This window comes from Phoxinus phoxinus (assembly GCF_949152265.1).
Source record: "Phoxinus phoxinus genome assembly, chromosome: 15".
NCBI lineage: Eukaryota > Metazoa > Chordata > Actinopteri > Cypriniformes > Leuciscidae > Phoxinus > Phoxinus phoxinus.
Window position 1 is genome coordinate 20,839,316 of NC_136890.1, and position 19,463 is coordinate 20,858,778.

Below are 19,463 nucleotides of genomic sequence, written 5' to 3' on the forward strand. Positions count from 1 at the left end.
GAGACATTAATGGTCAGTGTGTGTATTTCTCATGGACACTGTGCCTATTTTGTGATCACAATTATCTTAAGTGTGCATGCTTCTTAAATAAGCTTATACTCTTCTCACCCACACTCACCGGCTCTCCTCCTTCAGCTTTCCCCAAATTGTCCGATGCGCCTTCCACCTGCGCTGTCCCTGGATATCTAGTTGTGCTTCATTCAGACCAGAAACAGGGTTAGGATTGAAATTCTCACTCTGTGAAAGTTTTTGATTGTCCATCTGTGAGAACAAGAAAAAGTAACTCAAACAGGCACAATCCTAAAACGGAGTGTATGCTTATGTTTCTCTTGTGCTAAGCTGTAGTGACGTGGCCTTGAACTCAGAGCAAACCGTCTATTATCATTCTTACAAGCAAACAAATCTAAACCAATTAAACTGGAAGTCTATAATTGGAGAGAGAGAGACAGATTCTGCGCTCTTTCCCTCCTCCAGACTTCCAAAGTGTTATTTATTGTCTCAAATGTTCACAGACATTCATCTTTGGATCAGCTTCGGTCTGACCAAAGGTTAAAAGATTTTAATCTACCACTCCTGAGAACAGAGATCATATTACACATCACGTGAGCGACACCTTGTACTCAACAGACTTGTTACAATTTTTACTGTAGTACTTTAATAATGATCTCCAGATAATGATTATGTATCTTCCTGGTAGGAGGTAGGGCTATATTATCCAATAAGAAGACACGCCACTCTTCAATAAATAATGCTTATTTAGTCATTAGAAAATTGACCTTTGACCGACCCTCCCTCCCATCTCTCCCTCCCTCCCATCTCTCTCTCTCTCTCTCTCTCTCTCTCTCTCTCTCTCTCTCTCTCTCTCTCTCTCTCTCTCTCTCTCTCTCTCTCTCTCTCTCTCTCTCTCTCTCTCTCTCTCTCTCTCTCTCTCTCTCTCTCTCTCTCTATATATATATATATATATATATACATACATACACACACACACACACACACACACACACACACACACACACAGACTGAAGCTACAGAAGACATACATCAAGTGTATATGCAATGTTTTATATATTTATCAGTAAATGGACAGAACTCAACACAAGCCATATTTATATGTAAAGGAAATTCATTTTCTAACACAGTATTACAGTTCAAAAAGTAAAAAGTATTCCAGTTACAAAAATTTGGTGGGAATACACTAAATAAAGTATGTAAAATATCTGGTCCCGACTAAAGGGTGCCGTCTTAAAAGGATAGTTCACCCAAAAATGTTAATTCTGTCATAATTTACCCATCATCAAGTTGTTCCAACCCTGTGTGAGTTTCTTTCTTCTGTTGAACACAAAAGAAGATATTTTAAAGAATGTTGGCAATCAAACAGTTGACGGTAGCCATTGACATCCATGTCAAAAAAATATGATAGAAGTCAACTGTCTGGTTACAATCATTCTTTAAAATATCTTCTTTTGTGTTAAAGAAAGAAACTCATACAGGTTTGGAACAACTTTGAGTAAATGATGACAGAATTTTCATTTCCAGGTGAACTATCCCTTTAATAGTGAGCAAAGATATCAGCAGCCAAAACTGATAATGCATCAAAGCTCATCTGCGACTATCAGCACTCTTTGATACGAGCACATGTGAGGACAGTTGAGTGTGCAATAAAAGTGGAAATAAGCTTATCAATAAGTTGTCTTACCTTGTCAAAAGAATTCCCTGAATTCTGTTCTGTGTGTCCTGAGGAAAGCACTTTATTACCCCTGTGCACATGACCCGAATAGCTCAACAATACCTCAGGCCACCTGTGGGACGCATCTCAGCTCAATGTCTCTCCTTAAATATTTTCATTGTTTTCTGCCTACATAATAATCATCATGGTCATTTCCCCCAACTCTGTGTCTCATCGGTTAATATAAATGTTGACAGTGCTTAACATTAGAAGGCAAAAGGTTGTAAAAACTCACACTCACACATCCTCTAAATATACATTTAACAGCCAAAAAAGTATCAAAAACAACAAACACAAGCTGGGGAATTTCCATTACTCCATTGGTCACTGTATGCATATATACATATACATACATACATGATTACTGGTATTTTATTTAGCAAGGGTGCAGTAAATTAATCAAAAGTGACAGTAAAAAACATTTATAGTGTTATAAAAGATTTCTATTTTAAATAAATGCTGTTCTTCTGAACTTTATATTCATCAAAGAATCCTGCAAAAAAAAAAAAAACAGTTTCTTAAAAAATATTAAGCAGAAGAACATTTAAAATAAGAGATGTTTCTTGAGCACCAAATCAGTATATTAGAGTGATTTCTGAAAAATCATGTGACACTGAAGACTGGAGTAATGATGCTGAAAATTCAGCTTTGCATCACAGGTATAAATTACATTTAAAAATAATGTTAAAACAGAGAAAATATTTTAACCTGTATTAGGTAATATTTCACAAGATTCATGTTTTACTGTATTTATATATTATATATTTGATCAAACAAAATGTACCTTAGTGACCATATATACAGTGCATCATAAAAATGACGAAGTGCATCTTTAACCTTCAGTACAACAGCAGAAATGTGCATCACAAACAGGATAAAAAGCCAAAAATGTATCCAACATCACTCTTAATCTAAAAATCGAATTAAGCATATAATGCTGATGTGAAGTCATGCCATAGCCTGGTAATTTTGAGCATGATGTACATTTGCACACATAGTTTTTCTGCCCCAGGTGTAGCATGTTTTTCCTCAGTATTGAAACTGCCTCAGGAGCACAGTGAGATCTCTGAGCCGCTCCGCTCTGCTCCGTGCAGACTGGTGAACCGGCAGCTCAAAAAACGAAAAAGTGAAACTTCGAGAAAAGCTAAGATTTGTTACTTGCCTCAGAGGGGGTAAACGGGGAGGTCTAGAGGGGTGTCTTGGTGGGAGGGGCTTGCGTTTCACTCTGGCACTCTGTCCATTCTCAGGTTCAATGTTTTTGATTTGAGAAGGGGGTGGAGGGGGTAGCGGAGGATCTGGTGCTGTGATTGGCTTCGAGTGGGCAAGAGGAAGGGGTGAAAGTGGAGGGGGGAAACTGGTAAAGGAGGACTCGGAGTGGGAGGAGCCTTCCCAGGGTGCCATGCTGTCAGGGGCCACAGATGAGATGGGAGGATGGCCAAGTTTTTTCATGTCGGCCTGAGGAGTGGATAGAGAAGGCCTAGCTAAAAGCAGAACAGATGCAGAAATAGAATCAGAATTATATTGAAGCCTCAAGCCTGTTACCACATTAGAATAAAAAAAAATTTGAGACTTTCTTTTTTGTAATAGCGACTACATATTTCCAAATTGCGACAATTTCTCATAATTGCGACTTTCTTGCCAATGTAATTTTATATTGAATTATTGTGATTTTTTTTCATAATTGCAACTATTATATTTATATAATTGCAACTATTTGTCTCACAACAATCTTTATATCGTATTTGCGAGTATTGCAACTTGTAATTGTTTTTTATATCTGCTATTTGCAACACTATATCTCACAATTTCTCAGATTTGCAACTTTATATCTTATATCTTTATAAACTTAATTACCTGTTTTGATGTAGGAGACAGGATCTCATATATTTCTAAATTCCACTTTATCTCACGCACATGTTCAGTTCTAATTATCCCCTCGCCTAACAAGTCCATTACAAAGGCACATGTTGGGACAATAGCAGCTAATTAACGTAGCACCTCCTGAATATCCTTGAGTTTGCACTTGCATTGTCTATGGATGAGCTCAGGTAACATTGTGTAGACAGGAGAAACAAAGATCAATGTAAACACACAGTTTATATGTCACGCATTAGCATTACTTCTCGTGTAATGTTATGAAAACATTTGATTTCCAGTCAAATCAGTTAATATCTGACAACATCTTGCCATATACTGTATTAATGCACTGATTCCATATAGACTACAAGTCATTTAACTTTAGGTGATGTATTGACTATACCTGCAGTTCTGTTGCCTGATGAACCAATCAGAGGAAGCCTATCCTTCGATATCAGTCTATTGTCCTGTATAGTGATATCACACACATGATCATGACTATTTAATCAGTGTGATGTTATTTGAGTTAATGTGCTGATACTGTATATTCACTTGTATATTAAATCCATTTTCAAGTCATTTTTGTGGAACAGCCATACCGTGTCATTTTCAGCCTCCTTTTTCTTTCGTTTTTGAGGTATCTTAGAGTTCTTCTTTCCAGATTCGTCCTCTTTAAGGGTTTCCCTGATCCGTGACATCCTTTTTCAAAAGATCAAGACACACACACACACACACACACACACACACACACACACACACACACTGTGACTCAAAGAGACACATCAGCTTCACAATAAAATGAACATTAACTGAAATAAAATAGCATGCATAAAGACATTTTATTTCAGCTACTTTCTCATTATTGATGTACTAAAATAACTCAAACTAAAATAAAAATTAATAAAAACATACATAAATTACAAAAACACACAACAAACTTACCAACACCTTAACTAAGATTAAAATGAAAATCAAAGAAATAAAAAATAAAAACTATTTCAAAATATCAATAAAACCTTAAATGGTATCTCAGTTATACTAAAGTAACATTGGTTGCTATTGCTGAATTTTACTCACATTAGTCATTATTATACTCACATTATCCGTTCAACTTTTGTCTTTTTCTCCTCACATTTTGTCACTCCTTTTTTACATCATGTAATCAGAAAATATTCTCATTCCTTTCTTTCAAATTCGGCAAACCTTGTGGCTTTATATCTTTGACTCCCTCACGTGTTTCCTTTCCTCTCTTGCTTTCATTCGTTCAGCTGTGGATTAAAGGGACTGGCCATCGAGCCGCTACGATGATGAACAAAAGGGAACTGGAGAAGGGGGTGAAATATTTATACTTCGTTGCACAGCCAAAGCCCCCCAACACACTGTGTACCCTCTCTCTCTCACTCACCCACACACATACACACACCTGCTGGCCTGTAGCCCAGGAAATCCATTGATCCATTACACACGCATGAATATATCTTCAAGCCATACTCACACACATGCACACGTACACAGTCGCAACATATTTGGTACCATTTAAAGTTAGGACACACCTACTCATTCTTTCCGTATTCAATTCTATACTTTGCATTTTAGAATAATAATCACCAAAACAAAAACACAAAATGTGTATAAACCAAATTAAAACGATCTATCAATCATCCTTAGGTTCTTTTTAAGCAGTATTGAAGGTGTTCACATGTATGCTCGGCCCAGTTCATCCAATTCATTAATTATAATGTCATTTATTTTTTATATATAATTTATATGATTACAAGCATTTCAATCAAAAGTCTCTCTTATTTTAGAAAGCATATTATTATAGTATTTATTAATGTTTTTAATTGGCTTACATTTGGATATTTTCACTTTTAAATTTAGTTTTAGTAATCTTATGTACTTTTGCCATTTTTATTATTATTTAAACAGACTAATTCATTTTTTTTTTTTATCATTTTAGTACTTCAACGATCAGTTTAAGTTTTTCATTAAATATTTATACTGTAGTCAACATTTGAAGTGGATCAAAAGCTTTCATCAAAGTTATACATGAATTTTGAACAATACCGTTCTTGCCTTTGTCTTACTGTAAAGCTGTTTTATTTCAGCTTTATTTCAATTACCGAAAATGTTTTTTAATAGTTTTGCGTTAGTTAACACCACTGGCCTTTATATCAAAATGTATGTAGGATGATGAGAAACAAATTCAGTCAATCGCGTGTCCAAAATTTGACTGGTTCTGTAACAGAGTATAGACATTCATTGTTAGGCCATATTGAAAATAAAATTGTCTTCACAAGATACCTTCCCTGGCACAATAAAAAATTAAACATTAAAAAGATCTTTATTTGAAAATCGCAAACGTTACAATTACAATTCTTTGGCATCTTCATTTATAAATCATAAAAAAGAGTGCTGATAGTCAGTGTTATGTCCTTGAAACACGATGTGAAAACATCACTTTCTTTCTTTCCTCTTCTTTTGCACTCCTGTTAACAGTTTCATTTGGTTCATCCATCTCTCTTTCCGTTAATTTAAACAATTGTAAGCCCTGGCCACAAACAACCACCCAGGCTCCTCCCTCTGGTCCCACCCCAAACCACGCCCACAATCCAGCAGCATCTGCGGTGTGTGAGAACAGCACCTTCAGTGGGCGAAGGCCATCACTGTTCACGCTCCACAAACACAAGCGTTGGTCTGGTGAGGTGGACACCAATAGTGTGGGGCTTAGTAAACATAGCCCAGTGAGAGGGGAAGAGTGCGCCAGGGGCACTGACCTATGAGAAAGTAGCTGTAGAGACATGGCTCCATTCTCCTGCTCTTTCTGATCAATCTTGATACTCAGTAGAGACAGCTGTCCATCCTCTCCGCCACTGGCCAATGAGATCATGTTTTCCTCCATTTGCCCCATCTCTCTCTGCGGTGATAAGGCAAGTGTATTGACTCCACTTTGATGGACAGGTATGGAAAAGAAAGGTGCTGATGGGCCTGAAGCAAAGAAAGGGTAAATCATTAATAGCATAAACACATATTTTAAAGTTCTATTACCAGACTCAAGCCTGATGGTACCCGACATTGTGGGGTTTTGGGACAGTGTCACAGTTTTTTTATGCATTACATTTTGTAATGCTCTTTGTAATTGATAAAACATTTATTTATTTATAAGAATACACATACTCCATCTTTGAGTCAAAGCAAATGCACTGTAATTTTTGGAGCCAAATAGCTGTGGTCACTAGGAGATGTTGTTGTATGTAAAACAGCTGCATGGAAAGTCAAATAATAATATTTTATAATAATAATAATTATAATAGTAACATTTTGGGGACAGGCCAAGAACAAGTAAATAAAGAGGGGTTTTTTTCAGAGTAGATGATCGCTTTAACATATAACAAATGCAAACAAATAACATAAATCATTTTAAAGGGATAGTTCACTTTAAAATTTAAATTCTGTCATCATTTACTCACCCTCAAGTTGTTTCAAACCTGTATTAATTTATTTCTTCTGCTGAACACAAAGAAAGATATTTTGAAGAATGTCAGTAACCAAACAGTAGTCTGTACCCATTGACTTCCATAGTAGGAAAAAAAATACTATGGAAGTCAATGGGTACAGACTACTGTTTGGTTACTGACATTCTTCAAAATATCTTTCTTTGTGTTCAGCAGAAGAAATAAATTAATACAGGTTTGAAACAACTTGAGGGTGAGTAAATGATGACAGAATTTTAATTTTAAAGTGAACTATCCCTTTAAGTTATTCTTAACCACAAAAAAAAAAAGTTTTACAGACATTAAAAATAATCAAAAAACAAACAAACAAGTGTTTATGTTCTGGTGTATGTATGACTCACCCTGCCAGCTGACACCAGCCTTACTGTTCAAAACTGCTGTTAAATCCCACACAGATATACAACCATCTGTAGTGCCACTGAACAGCAACAAAACCCTGAGACCGAAAGTGATGGACAAATTAAAATAAGTGTAAGAAATAATTAAAACATAGAATAACAATGTTTTTGATAAATGTACACCATTTCCTTACTTTCTGCCCTGGGTGTCCTCCAGCTTGTAGGTGGCGACACTGAGCACACACCTCTGATGGTAAAAACACTCCCAAAGCATGTCAACACTCCTATTGCTTTCAGTCACACTGAAAAGCCTACAAGAGAAAACACATCTCAATACATTAATCACAGAATGTTAAAACATGAAACATATTTGAAACTCATTTTAATTCATATGTTTTTATTTTTTAATCTCAAACAAAGTTACCTAACTGCACCATCACTACAGCCCAGAGCCAGAACATATTCAGTCCCATTTTGCACAACAGACATAGACATGTACCTGCAAACACGAGAAAGCATTTGCACAGTAAGTCTCTCTATTAAAAAAGCACAATTACAATGGGAGGGAGTACATTGTACTGTCCGCCCTCTGGTGGTCATACATTTTCAAAACAACTACTACCAACCATCAAACAACCCCCCAAAACATTTTTGGAACAACATGAAGGTGAGTAAATGATGACAGAATTATTTTAGGGGGAAATATCCCTATAAGACAACACAAATAACTTCCCAAACCTATATCTAGTTCCACACATGGAAAGTAGAGAGTATTTTGACAGACACATACGTACCTCGTCTCTGGGTCCATTTTGATGGTCTTGTGTCGATTCCGCTTCTGTTCCCACTGCTTATCCAATCGATGGCCACCTATCTGAGTGACCTGACAGATCGGCTGACCCTGCTGCTCATCCAAACGAATCAAGAGCCGGTAACACTGCAGCTGAGCCCGGCCACCCGCTGAGAACACCAAAGAAGACAAGGAGGTATCTGTCCGGTCACCTCTCCCTCTTTCATTAGTTTCTTCTCTTCTGATGGCAGCCAGAGCACGAACGTTTGAGATATGGTCTGTTAGAACCGCAAGAACTTTAACAGTTCCACTCTGTGGATTGACGGCAAGTACACCTACTGTGGTATCCTCCCCTCCGGTAACAAAAATCTCCCAAAGTTCTGACAACTCTTTAGTCTTTGTGAGACTACCAAGATGACACACACAGCTGATGCCTCGCCCATGTAGTCCCTCTTTCAGGGTGTATCCATTCACATCGGTTTCTGTGGACGATAATGAATGTGATGCCATGACAGCTCCGTGTTTGATGAACACAAGGGTACCATGTCCGATTGCATGTGCATGAGGATCCGTGTGGGTGTGTATCGGGCATTTGTAGGCCCAGGATCGATGGCCGCCTCCACAGGCAACTGACAATAGCTTCTCTTGTCGGTGAGGGTCCCATATAATGAAGTGGACAGAGTGGAAGCCAACCATTACAAACCGAGCCTCAGCTACGCTTTCACTCTCTTGATCGCTCTTCCTCTTCTCAATTCTCTCATTCAGCATATTTTCTTGTACCTCTGGTGCATCTGAGCCCAGAAACAGAACCTTCTCCAGCCACTCCATGCCTCTGCAGGCCCGCTGAACTCTACGCACCTTCAGGACGTTTTCTTCAACAGTTAGTATTCTTACAGATCCATCTCGACCTGTAGTGTAACATAAGTCTTGATACTCACACACGAAAGTCACACCTTGCTTCCCATGGACTCCGTAAAGGGTACTGATGGGAGATATAGGACCGCCCATTTGCGTTTGCCTGTTTTCGGTTTCTTGATCTTGTGAGTCCATTCTTCTTTCTCCTCCATTTATTGTGTCATTCTTTTCTCTTTCGGCATAGAGCAGTAGTGACCCTCTCCGGTCACCACACAGGTATAACCCTTTTCTTTGTTCCAAGGTAACTGCAGCAGTCAGCCAGCGTTTGGCACAGGGTGGCAGCAGGAATGGAAGAAGAGTTTCCTCTTTCATATGCAGGCCTGATTCATCCTCCATCACCTTTATTGTCCACCGGTACACCAATCCCTCAGAGCCTGAAGCCAGAAGACACCAACTCCATGACCCTTCAGACAGTCCCTTGACCCAAAGTACAGAGTGAACTTTACCCTGTCCAGCTTTTAGCAAGACTCCCACACCTGGCTGCCCTATAAGGAACACTTGGACACCTCCGTTCAGATTACCCACTGCACACACCCACACGGTGCAATTTGAATTCTGGACTTGGATGCTTGCGATCTCCATTATACAATATGACTGGAATTCTGCTCCTCCTTGCCAGATGACATTCCAGGTGTCACCCTGACTAAGGCAAACCTCTCCTTGATCAGTACAGACCAGAACTGTGTTCGATTCGTCCTCACCCACTAATCGGACCACTTTGGGACAACCTTGCCCTTTAAATCCCAGATCCAGCTGAGTCTCAGCCTGAGTTTCCTTGCTGTCTTTCTTCTCCTCTGCCACTCTCCACACTCTTACCCCACCATCTGCACCTCCAGTAGCCATCCATCCCTCCCTACAGCCTATACTTCCCCCGCTGACAGCCAGAGCCTTCACTCCACCTGACCTATGTCCTTTAAACGTACATCCCACCTTCCCCTCACCTCCCCATTCCCAGAGCAGGCACGCTCCATCTTCTCCTGCACTGAATACACGGCTGGGTGTTAGCTTGACACAGAAGACCCGTGCCTGGTGCCCATAAAGCACCCGAAGACATGTTGGTGTTTCCTCTCCACAACCTGCATCTCCACCCAATGTGCCCACGCTCCACAAACGAACGCTGCGGTCATCCGAGGCAGACACCAGCCACCCAGATTTCAGGTGGTAGCAAAGACTGAAAATGACTCCACTGTGGCCCAGTAGACGTCTCTCCACCTGGGATTGGCCACTGGATTTGGTCCCTGTGGGCCTCCACAGCACGAGCTGGTTGAAAACAGTCCCACCCACTAGCACCAAAGAGTCCCAATTTGGACCAATCATAAGTGCTGAGTAGAGAAGACAGGACTCTACACAAGAGTAGAATGAGAGAATGTTACCAGATTCTGCTTCTAGGAGCAGAAGGGCATTGTGGGCCAAGGCTATGCCTAACAATGTGTGGGGTTGTGCTTTTAGCCAATGAATGTCCAGCACCCAGTCTTGAAGCTCCAAGAGTGGACCAATCAGCTTCAGGCATTGTCCTGCAGAATTGAAGCTGACAAGCCGAACTCCTTTTCCTCCAAAAACAATGATCTCCTCCTCGTCATTGTCCCAAACTGAAATTTCAGATGAAATTACACTGTTGAACTGACTCTCTCCAGACTGATGTTTTCTACCAGGTCGTATCCCATGAATACGGTAGTTATGGAGAACATTTAAAGAAGCACATTTTTTAGTAGATGCTTGAAGACTGTAAACAGAGAGGATTGGCCCCTCACCTAAAAAAAAAACACACAATTGCACAAAATTACACAGTTGCAGGAAAGAATCAAATTAATAACTTGTTTATAGAGATAAATACACATTATGAATATTGAGAGACATTTCTGCATTTCTCAAGCACTTTTTTATTTTAATAAAGGAATAAAATTCAGCAAAGGAAGAAAACCAAGACTCTCTTTGTCAAAAGATGGAACCTCTGGCTTATCCCATTTGACTCTTACAGGTGCAGTCGTCACTTTTGGAAACCACCTGTTTATATTTCGCTGAAGTAGGAATCTGTCCATTCTAAATTCCGTTCGGATGCTGTCCTGTTCCGGTGTTCATAGGAACCCATAGTTAAAATGGGGTAAAAGAGCGACTGAATTAAACATTACTAAAAAAATTAATGAGCGAGGGGTTAAGCTGTGCTGTTGTTGACTCTCACAACAAAACCAATTAACTAAAGAAACTCCTGGAAAGTACGTGTTTTGAGCACCAGTAGTTCAGAAAAGAATGTCCGTATACGGTGCCATACGCCTTGCATTTTATGCCAAAGATTGACAAGAGAAAACAAGCATTTCTTATCATACTTAAGTTAAAAGCATTGCAACAGTGTAAAATGATAGTACTATGTTGCCGTGTGCTTTTAAAAAAAGACATTTTCATAGGTTAAATGTTACATTAACCGCTTGGTAAATAAGCTAATAAATACAAAATGTAAAGGATAATTTCGATATGATTTGGGCAAGACTTCCACGTTCAGGTGGATAGGCTGAACTTTTTGCATGAAGTCCTGTAATTGTTGTTGCAGTAACACTGCAGAATGATATATATATATATATATATATATATATTTATGATATGAAATGGCCATGAACTAGAAAATTATACAATTATATAAAGAGACATGAGCATATTAGGTCTACATTATTTTAAAGAAAAACACTGATACTGATACTGTAGTTGTTGTTAATATTAAATGTTTTTATAGAATTTACAATAAAATATTGTTTCTATAAAAAAATGTGAGGTTATGAGGTAAAGAAGGTACAGACTAGTTCAGTGCAAATGACAAGTAGAAGAAATATGGAAGGTGCATTGTACAGAGAAATTATCATGTAGCAACTAGTCAGAAATGTGCAAAAAACAAGGTTGAGAATGTTGTTTAATGGCAAGTTACCACGGTAGTGCAAAATACAGTCACTGTCAGAACAAATGTTACCCCTGGTAAATATGATCAAACTGGCTGTAAAAAATAAATCTGCATTGTTTATCCTCTTGATCTTTCATTCAAAAACTTGCCAAAATTCTAACCTTTCATTGAAACAAGAGAATTGAAAGCGGGGCTAAATCACATTATGAAATAAATGTTTTTCTCCAAAACACGTTGGCCATAATTATTGTCACCCTTTTATTAAATACTTTTTGCAACCTCCTTTAGCCAAGATAACAGCTCTGAGTTTTCTCCTATAATGCCTGATGAGTTTGGAGAACACCTGACAAGAGATCAAAGACCATTCCTCCATACAGAATCTCTCCAGATCCTGCAGATTCCCAGATCCATGTTGGTGCTTCACTGTCCTGTTGGAAGATCCAAACATGGCCCGTTATAAGATTTCTAGCCCCGGCTGTTAGGTTTAGATTTTTTATCTGTTGGTATTTGATCCAATCCATGATGCCATGTATCTGAACAAGATGTCCAGGACCTCTGGCAGAAAATTAGGCCCACAGCAGTAAAGATACAGCAGAGTATTTCATTTTACTCATGGGGTACTTTTTTATCCCTGTGTGCACCAAACCCATCTTACCAAACCCAAGTGTTTGCTGCCAAAAAAGCAATTTTTTTTGGTTCCTCTGTCCATAGAACGTTTGAAAAGTACCGGACACTACTGGCACTTCAAACGGGACGGGTTCTATGGTCAGATGAAACAAAAAAATAGCTTTTTGGCAGCAAACACTTAAGATGGGTTTGGTGCACACAGGGATAAAAAAGTACCCCATTTGTAAAATTAAATACTCTGCTGTATATTTAATGCTGTGGGCCTAATTTTCTGCCAGAGGTCCTGGACATCTTTTTCAGATACATGGCATCATGGATTGGATCAAATACCAACAGATAAAAAATCGAAACCTAACAGCCGGGGCTAGAAATCTTATAAAGGGCCATGTTTGGATCTTCCAACAGGACAGTGATCCAAAAACAAATATCAAAATCAAAACAAAAATGGGTCACTGAGCACAAAACCAAGATCTGCAATGGCCATCCCAGTCCCTGGCCTGAACCCTATAGAAAATGAGTGGGCTGAACTGAAGAGAAGAAGCAGCAACATGGATCTGGGAATCTGCAGGATCTGGAGAGATTCTGTGTGGAGGAATGGTCTCTGATCTCTTGTCAGGTGTTCTCCAAACTCATCAGGCATTATAGGAGAAAACTCAGAGCTGTTATCTTGGCTAAAGGAGGTTGCAAAAAGTATTCAATAAAAGGGTGACAATTATGGCCAACGTGTTTTGGAGAAAAACATTTATTTCATAATGTGATTTAGCCCCACTTTCAATTATCTTGCTTCAATGAAAGGTTAGAATTTTGGCAATTTTTGGAATGAAAGATCAAAAGGATAAACAATGCAGATTTATTTTTTACAGCCAGTTTTGATCATATTTACTAGGGGTGACATTTATTCTGACCATGCCTGTATGAGTATATTAATTAAATGCTCATTAATCATTGGCAGAATATGCACATGCTTTGAGAATAAATGGTCACATTGGTCCAGCATTAACAGCATTCATTTTTTTTGCATAAATGATAGAAAAGCAATATTGGAATATTAGAATGCATTACATGTTATTATATACAGGCTATTCTATAGCCAATACATTCCTCAACAGACATGTCTTGGATTCTGTTTAATCACTGCAAGAACATAGAAACAGAACTATGTGGGAAGTTATCAATACTTTTCACAATTAATCGCAGCAGCCATAAATTATTTGTGCAGCCCTAGTGCATTGAACATGAAATACAAAATCACATGACAAAAACAGTTCCAGTACCCAATATATGTTTGAAGGTTATGGGTAACAGTATACAAGGTGTTTCATATTGTAATACATGTGGCCTACATGTCAAACTCTTCTGATCTGTATGTCATGCAGGTTTTAAAGACTTTCTAGTCTCTAACTACTTAGGATATTATAGTTTTTAATGTTAACCAATGGATTAAATAAATGTAAACTAGATCAAACAAGAACATTTGGAGAAACTTATGGTTGCAGAGAGAAACCACCACAAAATTACACATGAGTCATATCCTGCATAATTTAATCCAAAATGGATTTTTAGTTTGATGATTTGCTACCTGTTCATTAAAAGAATGAATGTCAGTCACCTGTCAACAGGAAATCCTCCCCCAGGAATTCCAGCGCAGTAACTGGAGCAACAAGGACAGCGATCTCCATCACAGCAGACCCCACAGGAGATGCCATCTCACTCGGTCCACAACACAGGCTGAAGACTTCTAGAGCACAACAAAAATATTACAGCATTTTTCATTACTGTATGACTTCCTGAAGTTTTTCACATGGCAGAAGTCTCTGACAAATCAATCAATAAATAAATAAATAAATGCATGCATGATGCTCGCAATGGCCTTTACTATACTATCAAATCAAATCAGTGTAGTTATATCAGTCCAGGGCTACATTCTCACACTGATCAAGTGTTCATCTGGGTCATTAGAAGCTAATGAAAAAAATGATGTATATATATATTAATATGTTTGGAGGTGTGGTCAATATAGTATAGGTGGAATAATTGATTCCGATAATGCCCAACAGTCCTCGATGTGAATTATTTTTCTAATAACTCAACTGCCCATCATCAATATTTCCATATATAAATCACATACATACATTTTATTTTGTGATTTTAAGTTTATTATTTTTCTAAATCATAGTAAAACCCTGACAACATTTTTATTTATTTTATTATGCTTACCTTCATGTTATTTGTCTCATAACTGACATCAGAGAACCGTAAACATTTTAGGTCATAGGGGGTTCAGCTGACAAAAGTATTATAAAGGAAGGCGATGTCAAGTAAACAAACACTATTGAGTAACTGTTAACTTAAGTGAACAGTAGCCTACCCTGTTGGTTGCTGCGTTTTGGATCATGACAGTTGGTTCTAACTGACCAGAGATGAATAAAAAATGGTCCAATCTTCATTAGCTGATCTAACATTATCATTAACTGGTTTAAATGGGAAGTTTAATTTGTTGAATGACCAGTTAACGTACACGTTCCAAAAGATAACAAGTAGGTTTTGTACCTTTCACTTACGCGTCCCTTTAGAGATCGTGCCTTTATTTTGAGAGGAGGTGAAATGGAAAACTTGTGTATTTTTCTTTCATACTGTATCCACAGTCGCATCTCTGTTCCAACATGTTTCGTTCTGCAATCTGCATGCATGTGTTTCTCACTTCCTCGTTGACATCGCGCATCGACCAATCGCATTGTTCAATACTGCACAGACTGCACCACACTGGCGGTCAATTGGACGAAACGAGTCCTGCGCTTAGACTACAGTTAAAACGCGTAGATTTGTATATTTTGCCTGATGCACAAACCATATGTGTTGAACAGATCTCATGAGAATGGTATACAAATCATATGAAATGCACAAACGGGTGAACTGTCTTTTTTTTTTTTTACGCCCGGAGCGTCTTTTTGCGCATGTGTCTCCAGTCTGTTGTTTAAATTTCTTACGGACCGCTTAAACCCAGGGGGTGGGGACAAAGTGTAATATATTCGGGATAAAATCGTCAGACTGATGATTGCATGTAAGTAGGGTCAATATAAATGATATAATATCAGTTTGTCATAGCGTTTGTGTAATGCACGAGAGCTTCATTAAAAACAGTGAGCTCCAGCTGTAGTCTTACATCGCAGCTCGGGTTTACTTAGTGCGATGCTCGGGTTTAGCGCTGTGGCTAACCAGACAGTGGATTCGTAATTATAATAATTCAAATAAAATACAGCCTGCTCCGCCCGCACCTGTAGTACTAAACAAGTCATGGATTTAAAAGCTTGTTTTTGCTTTGTTCGTTCTCTTGCGTGTAATTATAGCGATGCGATTCCTGTACGAATTATTATTTTAGTCTGATCGATGCAATGAGTCGGTTCAGTCTGAATCCTCAAGAAACGAGCCGAGAAAGAAAGCATAGGATTTGAGCTATAGCCTATTACTTCAATAACTAAATAGCAGAATTGCTATGAATAAAACTGGAACATGGAAATATGTGTAGGCTACTGTACGTTATCAACACACGAAACCGATTAGTTTTAATATATAATTTTTTTTTCAAATGCAAAATGTACAAAGGTGCAAAAACTTTATTTTCCACAAGAGATTTTAACCAATATTACCGTACATTGTAAATACACATTACATAGTTTATTAATTACTTTTTTAAATGAATTAATTAAATTTTATGAGCTGAATGGTTGTAAAAAAAACTTGGACAAATAAAACTACAGTGAAAATTAACGATGAATATTAACAAAACGTGATCGAAAAAGAAAGAAATTTACAGCAAAATAAACGACGACGTCACGACGTAGAAGAACTGCTGAATGAACCGATTCTTTGAAAACGAACAGTTCAAAAGAACCGATTCGCATAAATTAATATATGGAGCACATAGGGTTTTTTCCCCCCCCAAAGATCAAATGTTTCATTAATTCTTCCAAGAGGTGGAGCAAATATTAAGATTTAAAAAAACTAGTCCCTTCATTTTGCTTTCTGTCTGCTGAATTACAGACTTCACATGTGTGCCTGGTGACCCCTTGCGCATCAGGTGGACCCCAGATGCATATCCATTGAGCACCGATGATCAAGCGACCTCACACACTCGTATTTACCTGTGGCATCCAGAGTTTAACATATCACTGCACCTGAAACTCTGGAAGCGCACTGCACATAACGGGACCAAACCGACCTCACCTTCCTGTAATGCTGGAGTGTAAAACTCAAAAACTGACACTGTGATACTGCAAATGTTGTCATGTAAAACTATACATGTAACACTTAAAGTTTTTAAACTAGACTGTTCTGTTGAATATAAAAACAAATAGTGATTTTATAGATTTTCTATACATGAAGTAACACAGTACCTCAACATAGGCCTTTGTACCCAGTAACACACAAATACACTCATGCTGACCACCATGACGTACCGCATGCCAAACTTCACTCTGGAGCAAAAGCTATTCCTGCTTCGGAGAATCCATGCGGTGGTGGATACAGTCCAGGACTTTCGGAAAGACACCAACACTACTGTGCACCGGAACGCTGTATGGGCAGAGCTGGCTCAGGCCTTCAATTCGGCGTTCCCTAGTCGACCCCCCAGCAGCATCGGGTCTCTGAAGACGCTGTGGAAACGGCTGAAGGTGGAATGTCGTGTAGCGCTGCAGAAGAGACAGGAACAGCAGGCAGCTGGGCTTCCTGTGTCTGCCCTCACTCAGGTAAATTGAAGTGTTTCTAGTAATTCAGTTACGGTATATGCTTTGGAACTTCTAGTAGCAGAGTTCCATGTACGGTTGTGTGTGGTTCTTGTCAGGTGCAGAGAGAAGTCATTGCCCTGGTGCCAAACCTGATCTCCTGTCTGGAGGAGGTAGATGGAGATGGCAGCTATGCCTCAGTTAGGGGCGGCTCACCTGGAGCAGGTAATTAATAGTCATGTCATCTCTACTACTGGATGAAATACTACCCCTCTGCCCAGCTGTCAACTCGGTAATTATACATGGAAGGAGATGAATTGAGTCATTCTCTCTCTTGCAGTGATGGGGCTTTCAGGCTCTAATGGGAGTGAGCATGAAGATGCTGACCACAGTCAAAATGATGTAAGACTGAAATCGGCTTTGAAATGATTGCTACAATGCATCTTAAGCTAAATGTTTTCTTTTATATTGCAGATTTTATGACAAAAAATATGATGTGTTACCAGGTCAACATTTTACATGCATCTTACAACACTGGTGAAAATGAATATAAATGTACAATTCTATATATATATATATATATATAATACCGTTTGGGGTAAGAATTTTTTTTGAGGAATTAATACTTTTATTCAGCATGGATTAAATTGATATGTGACAGTAAATGCATTTACCATGTTACAAAAATGTAAAATAAATTATGTTCTTTTGAACTTTAAAACCCTCCAGAAATAAACGTATCACGGTTTTTAACATTGATAATAATAATAATGTTTCTTGAGCACCAAATCAGCATTTTAGAACAATTTCTGAAGCATCATGTGACACAGAAGACTGGAGTAATGATGCTGAAAATTCAGATTTGCCATCACAGAAATAAATGACATTTTAAAATTGCACTTTAAAATATTAAAATAGAAAAGTGTTATTTTAAATTGTAATAATATCTCACAATATATATGATTATTTATTGTATATTTTATCAAATAAATACTGCCTTGGTCATTATCATTATATAAATGTATAATTATTTAAATATTATATAAATGTAGAATTGTTTAAAGGAAAAAAAATATTAAAGGGTGGTTATATAATATTCTGTATTCCATACACTATTATTTTCACCAGTGTTGCAATCACTGCATATTTCCTGTTTACTGCATGTAACTTTTTTACTTTTTTTTTTTTTTTACAGGAAGTTGACAGCAAGGAGAACTTAGCCATCGAACTTGATTTGGCTTCACCTACTCACTCACTTTTTAACTCTGGGATTCCTCCTGGCACCGTCTCCTCTCTTCTCTGCTCACATTCAGTCTCTTCCAGGTCCAGTCGTCCCTCCCTCATCTACCCAACCCATGCAGGAAGCACCTCGGAGCTGGGATCGGGGACTAGGGGTGCAAACTTTGAGATGATACACAGAGAGCCCGCGGTGCCACGTGCTCCTGCCAGAGGATCAGTTGAGAATTCATTACCGCCGATGGACTCTTATACCTCAGACTCAAAATGGGAGGCACGTCGACAGGAACTGATGGAGCTGGAGCATCAGCAGACGATGAGTCTGTTGCTGCTGCAGCAGTGTGTGTGGGAGGAGAAGAGGAAAGCAGTGAGACAGAAAGAGAAGGCGGCACGGGCCAAGAAGAGATATTATCAAGCCAAACTACGGAAGATAGGCGCGGATTATCTGCCCTCCAGCAGCGACAGCGAGGAAAACGAACATCCACAGACATGAACACAGATGTTTATGACATCTTAGCTATTTTTACTTTCATTTGGAAAGTCATTTTTTTTATTCTATCAATGTTGTTTATTTACAAAACAATATATTTTTTAAACTTAAATTGATGTTTAGGAATGTACCATGTGTATCATATGGAGGGGTAATTCACTCAAGCAGGCTTCGTTCCAGTAGCAGATTGAAATCTCATCTCCTTTAATCCTCTCTTTCATCAACACTGGTGCTGCATTCCATTCAGTCAAAAGTAGCATATTTCTACTTAAGGGACCAAAATTCATAATTTACTGACCCTCATGTATTTCCAAACTGTATGAGACTTTCTTTATTCGGTTGAACACAAATATATTTTAAA

The 19,463-nt window shown here is 38.3% G+C and overlaps 2 protein-coding genes across 3 annotated transcripts in view; one reads left to right on the plus strand and one right to left on the minus strand.

The window, feature by feature from the left end:
* Positions 1–1,190: 1,190 nt before the first annotated feature.
* On the minus strand, positions 1,191–15,449 carry wdr6 (WD repeat domain 6). 2 transcript variants are annotated; one of them, XM_079637736.1, is made up of 10 exons: positions 15,206–15,449; positions 14,265–14,393; positions 8,231–10,892; positions 7,861–7,935; positions 7,631–7,747; positions 7,440–7,534; positions 4,682–6,571; positions 4,183–4,282; positions 3,987–4,050; positions 1,191–3,207 (listed from the first exon to the last, which is right to left on the minus strand). In XM_079637736.1, the coding sequence occupies exons 2-7, from the start codon at positions 14,359–14,361 to the stop codon at positions 6,012–6,014; spliced, it is 3,606 nt and encodes a 1,201-aa protein (XP_079493862.1). In that variant the 5' UTR covers positions 14,362–14,393; positions 15,206–15,449; the 3' UTR covers positions 1,191–3,207; positions 3,987–4,050; positions 4,183–4,282; positions 4,682–6,011. The 2 variants fall into 2 exon arrangements, with proteins under 2 accessions (XP_079493862.1, XP_079493861.1); XM_079637735.1 differs by having other exon boundaries at positions 4,183–6,571.
* Positions 15,450–15,494: 45 nt separating this feature from the next.
* Positions 15,495–19,463, plus strand: part of fsbp (fibrinogen silencer binding protein) — a 7,119-nt gene continuing 3,150 nt past the window's right edge. Inside the window, exons 1-5 of the mRNA XM_079637743.1 lie at positions 15,495–15,716; positions 16,697–17,400; positions 17,496–17,601; positions 17,717–17,778; positions 18,572–19,463. The exon at positions 18,572–19,463 is cut by the window's right edge and continues 3,150 nt beyond it. Of these exons, the coding sequence (XP_079493869.1) occupies positions 17,092–17,400; positions 17,496–17,601; positions 17,717–17,778; positions 18,572–19,105 (1,011 nt within the window). The 5' untranslated portion in view covers positions 15,495–15,716; positions 16,697–17,091 and the 3' untranslated portion in view covers positions 19,106–19,463. The remainder of the gene's footprint in view (positions 15,717–16,696; positions 17,401–17,495; positions 17,602–17,716; positions 17,779–18,571) is intronic.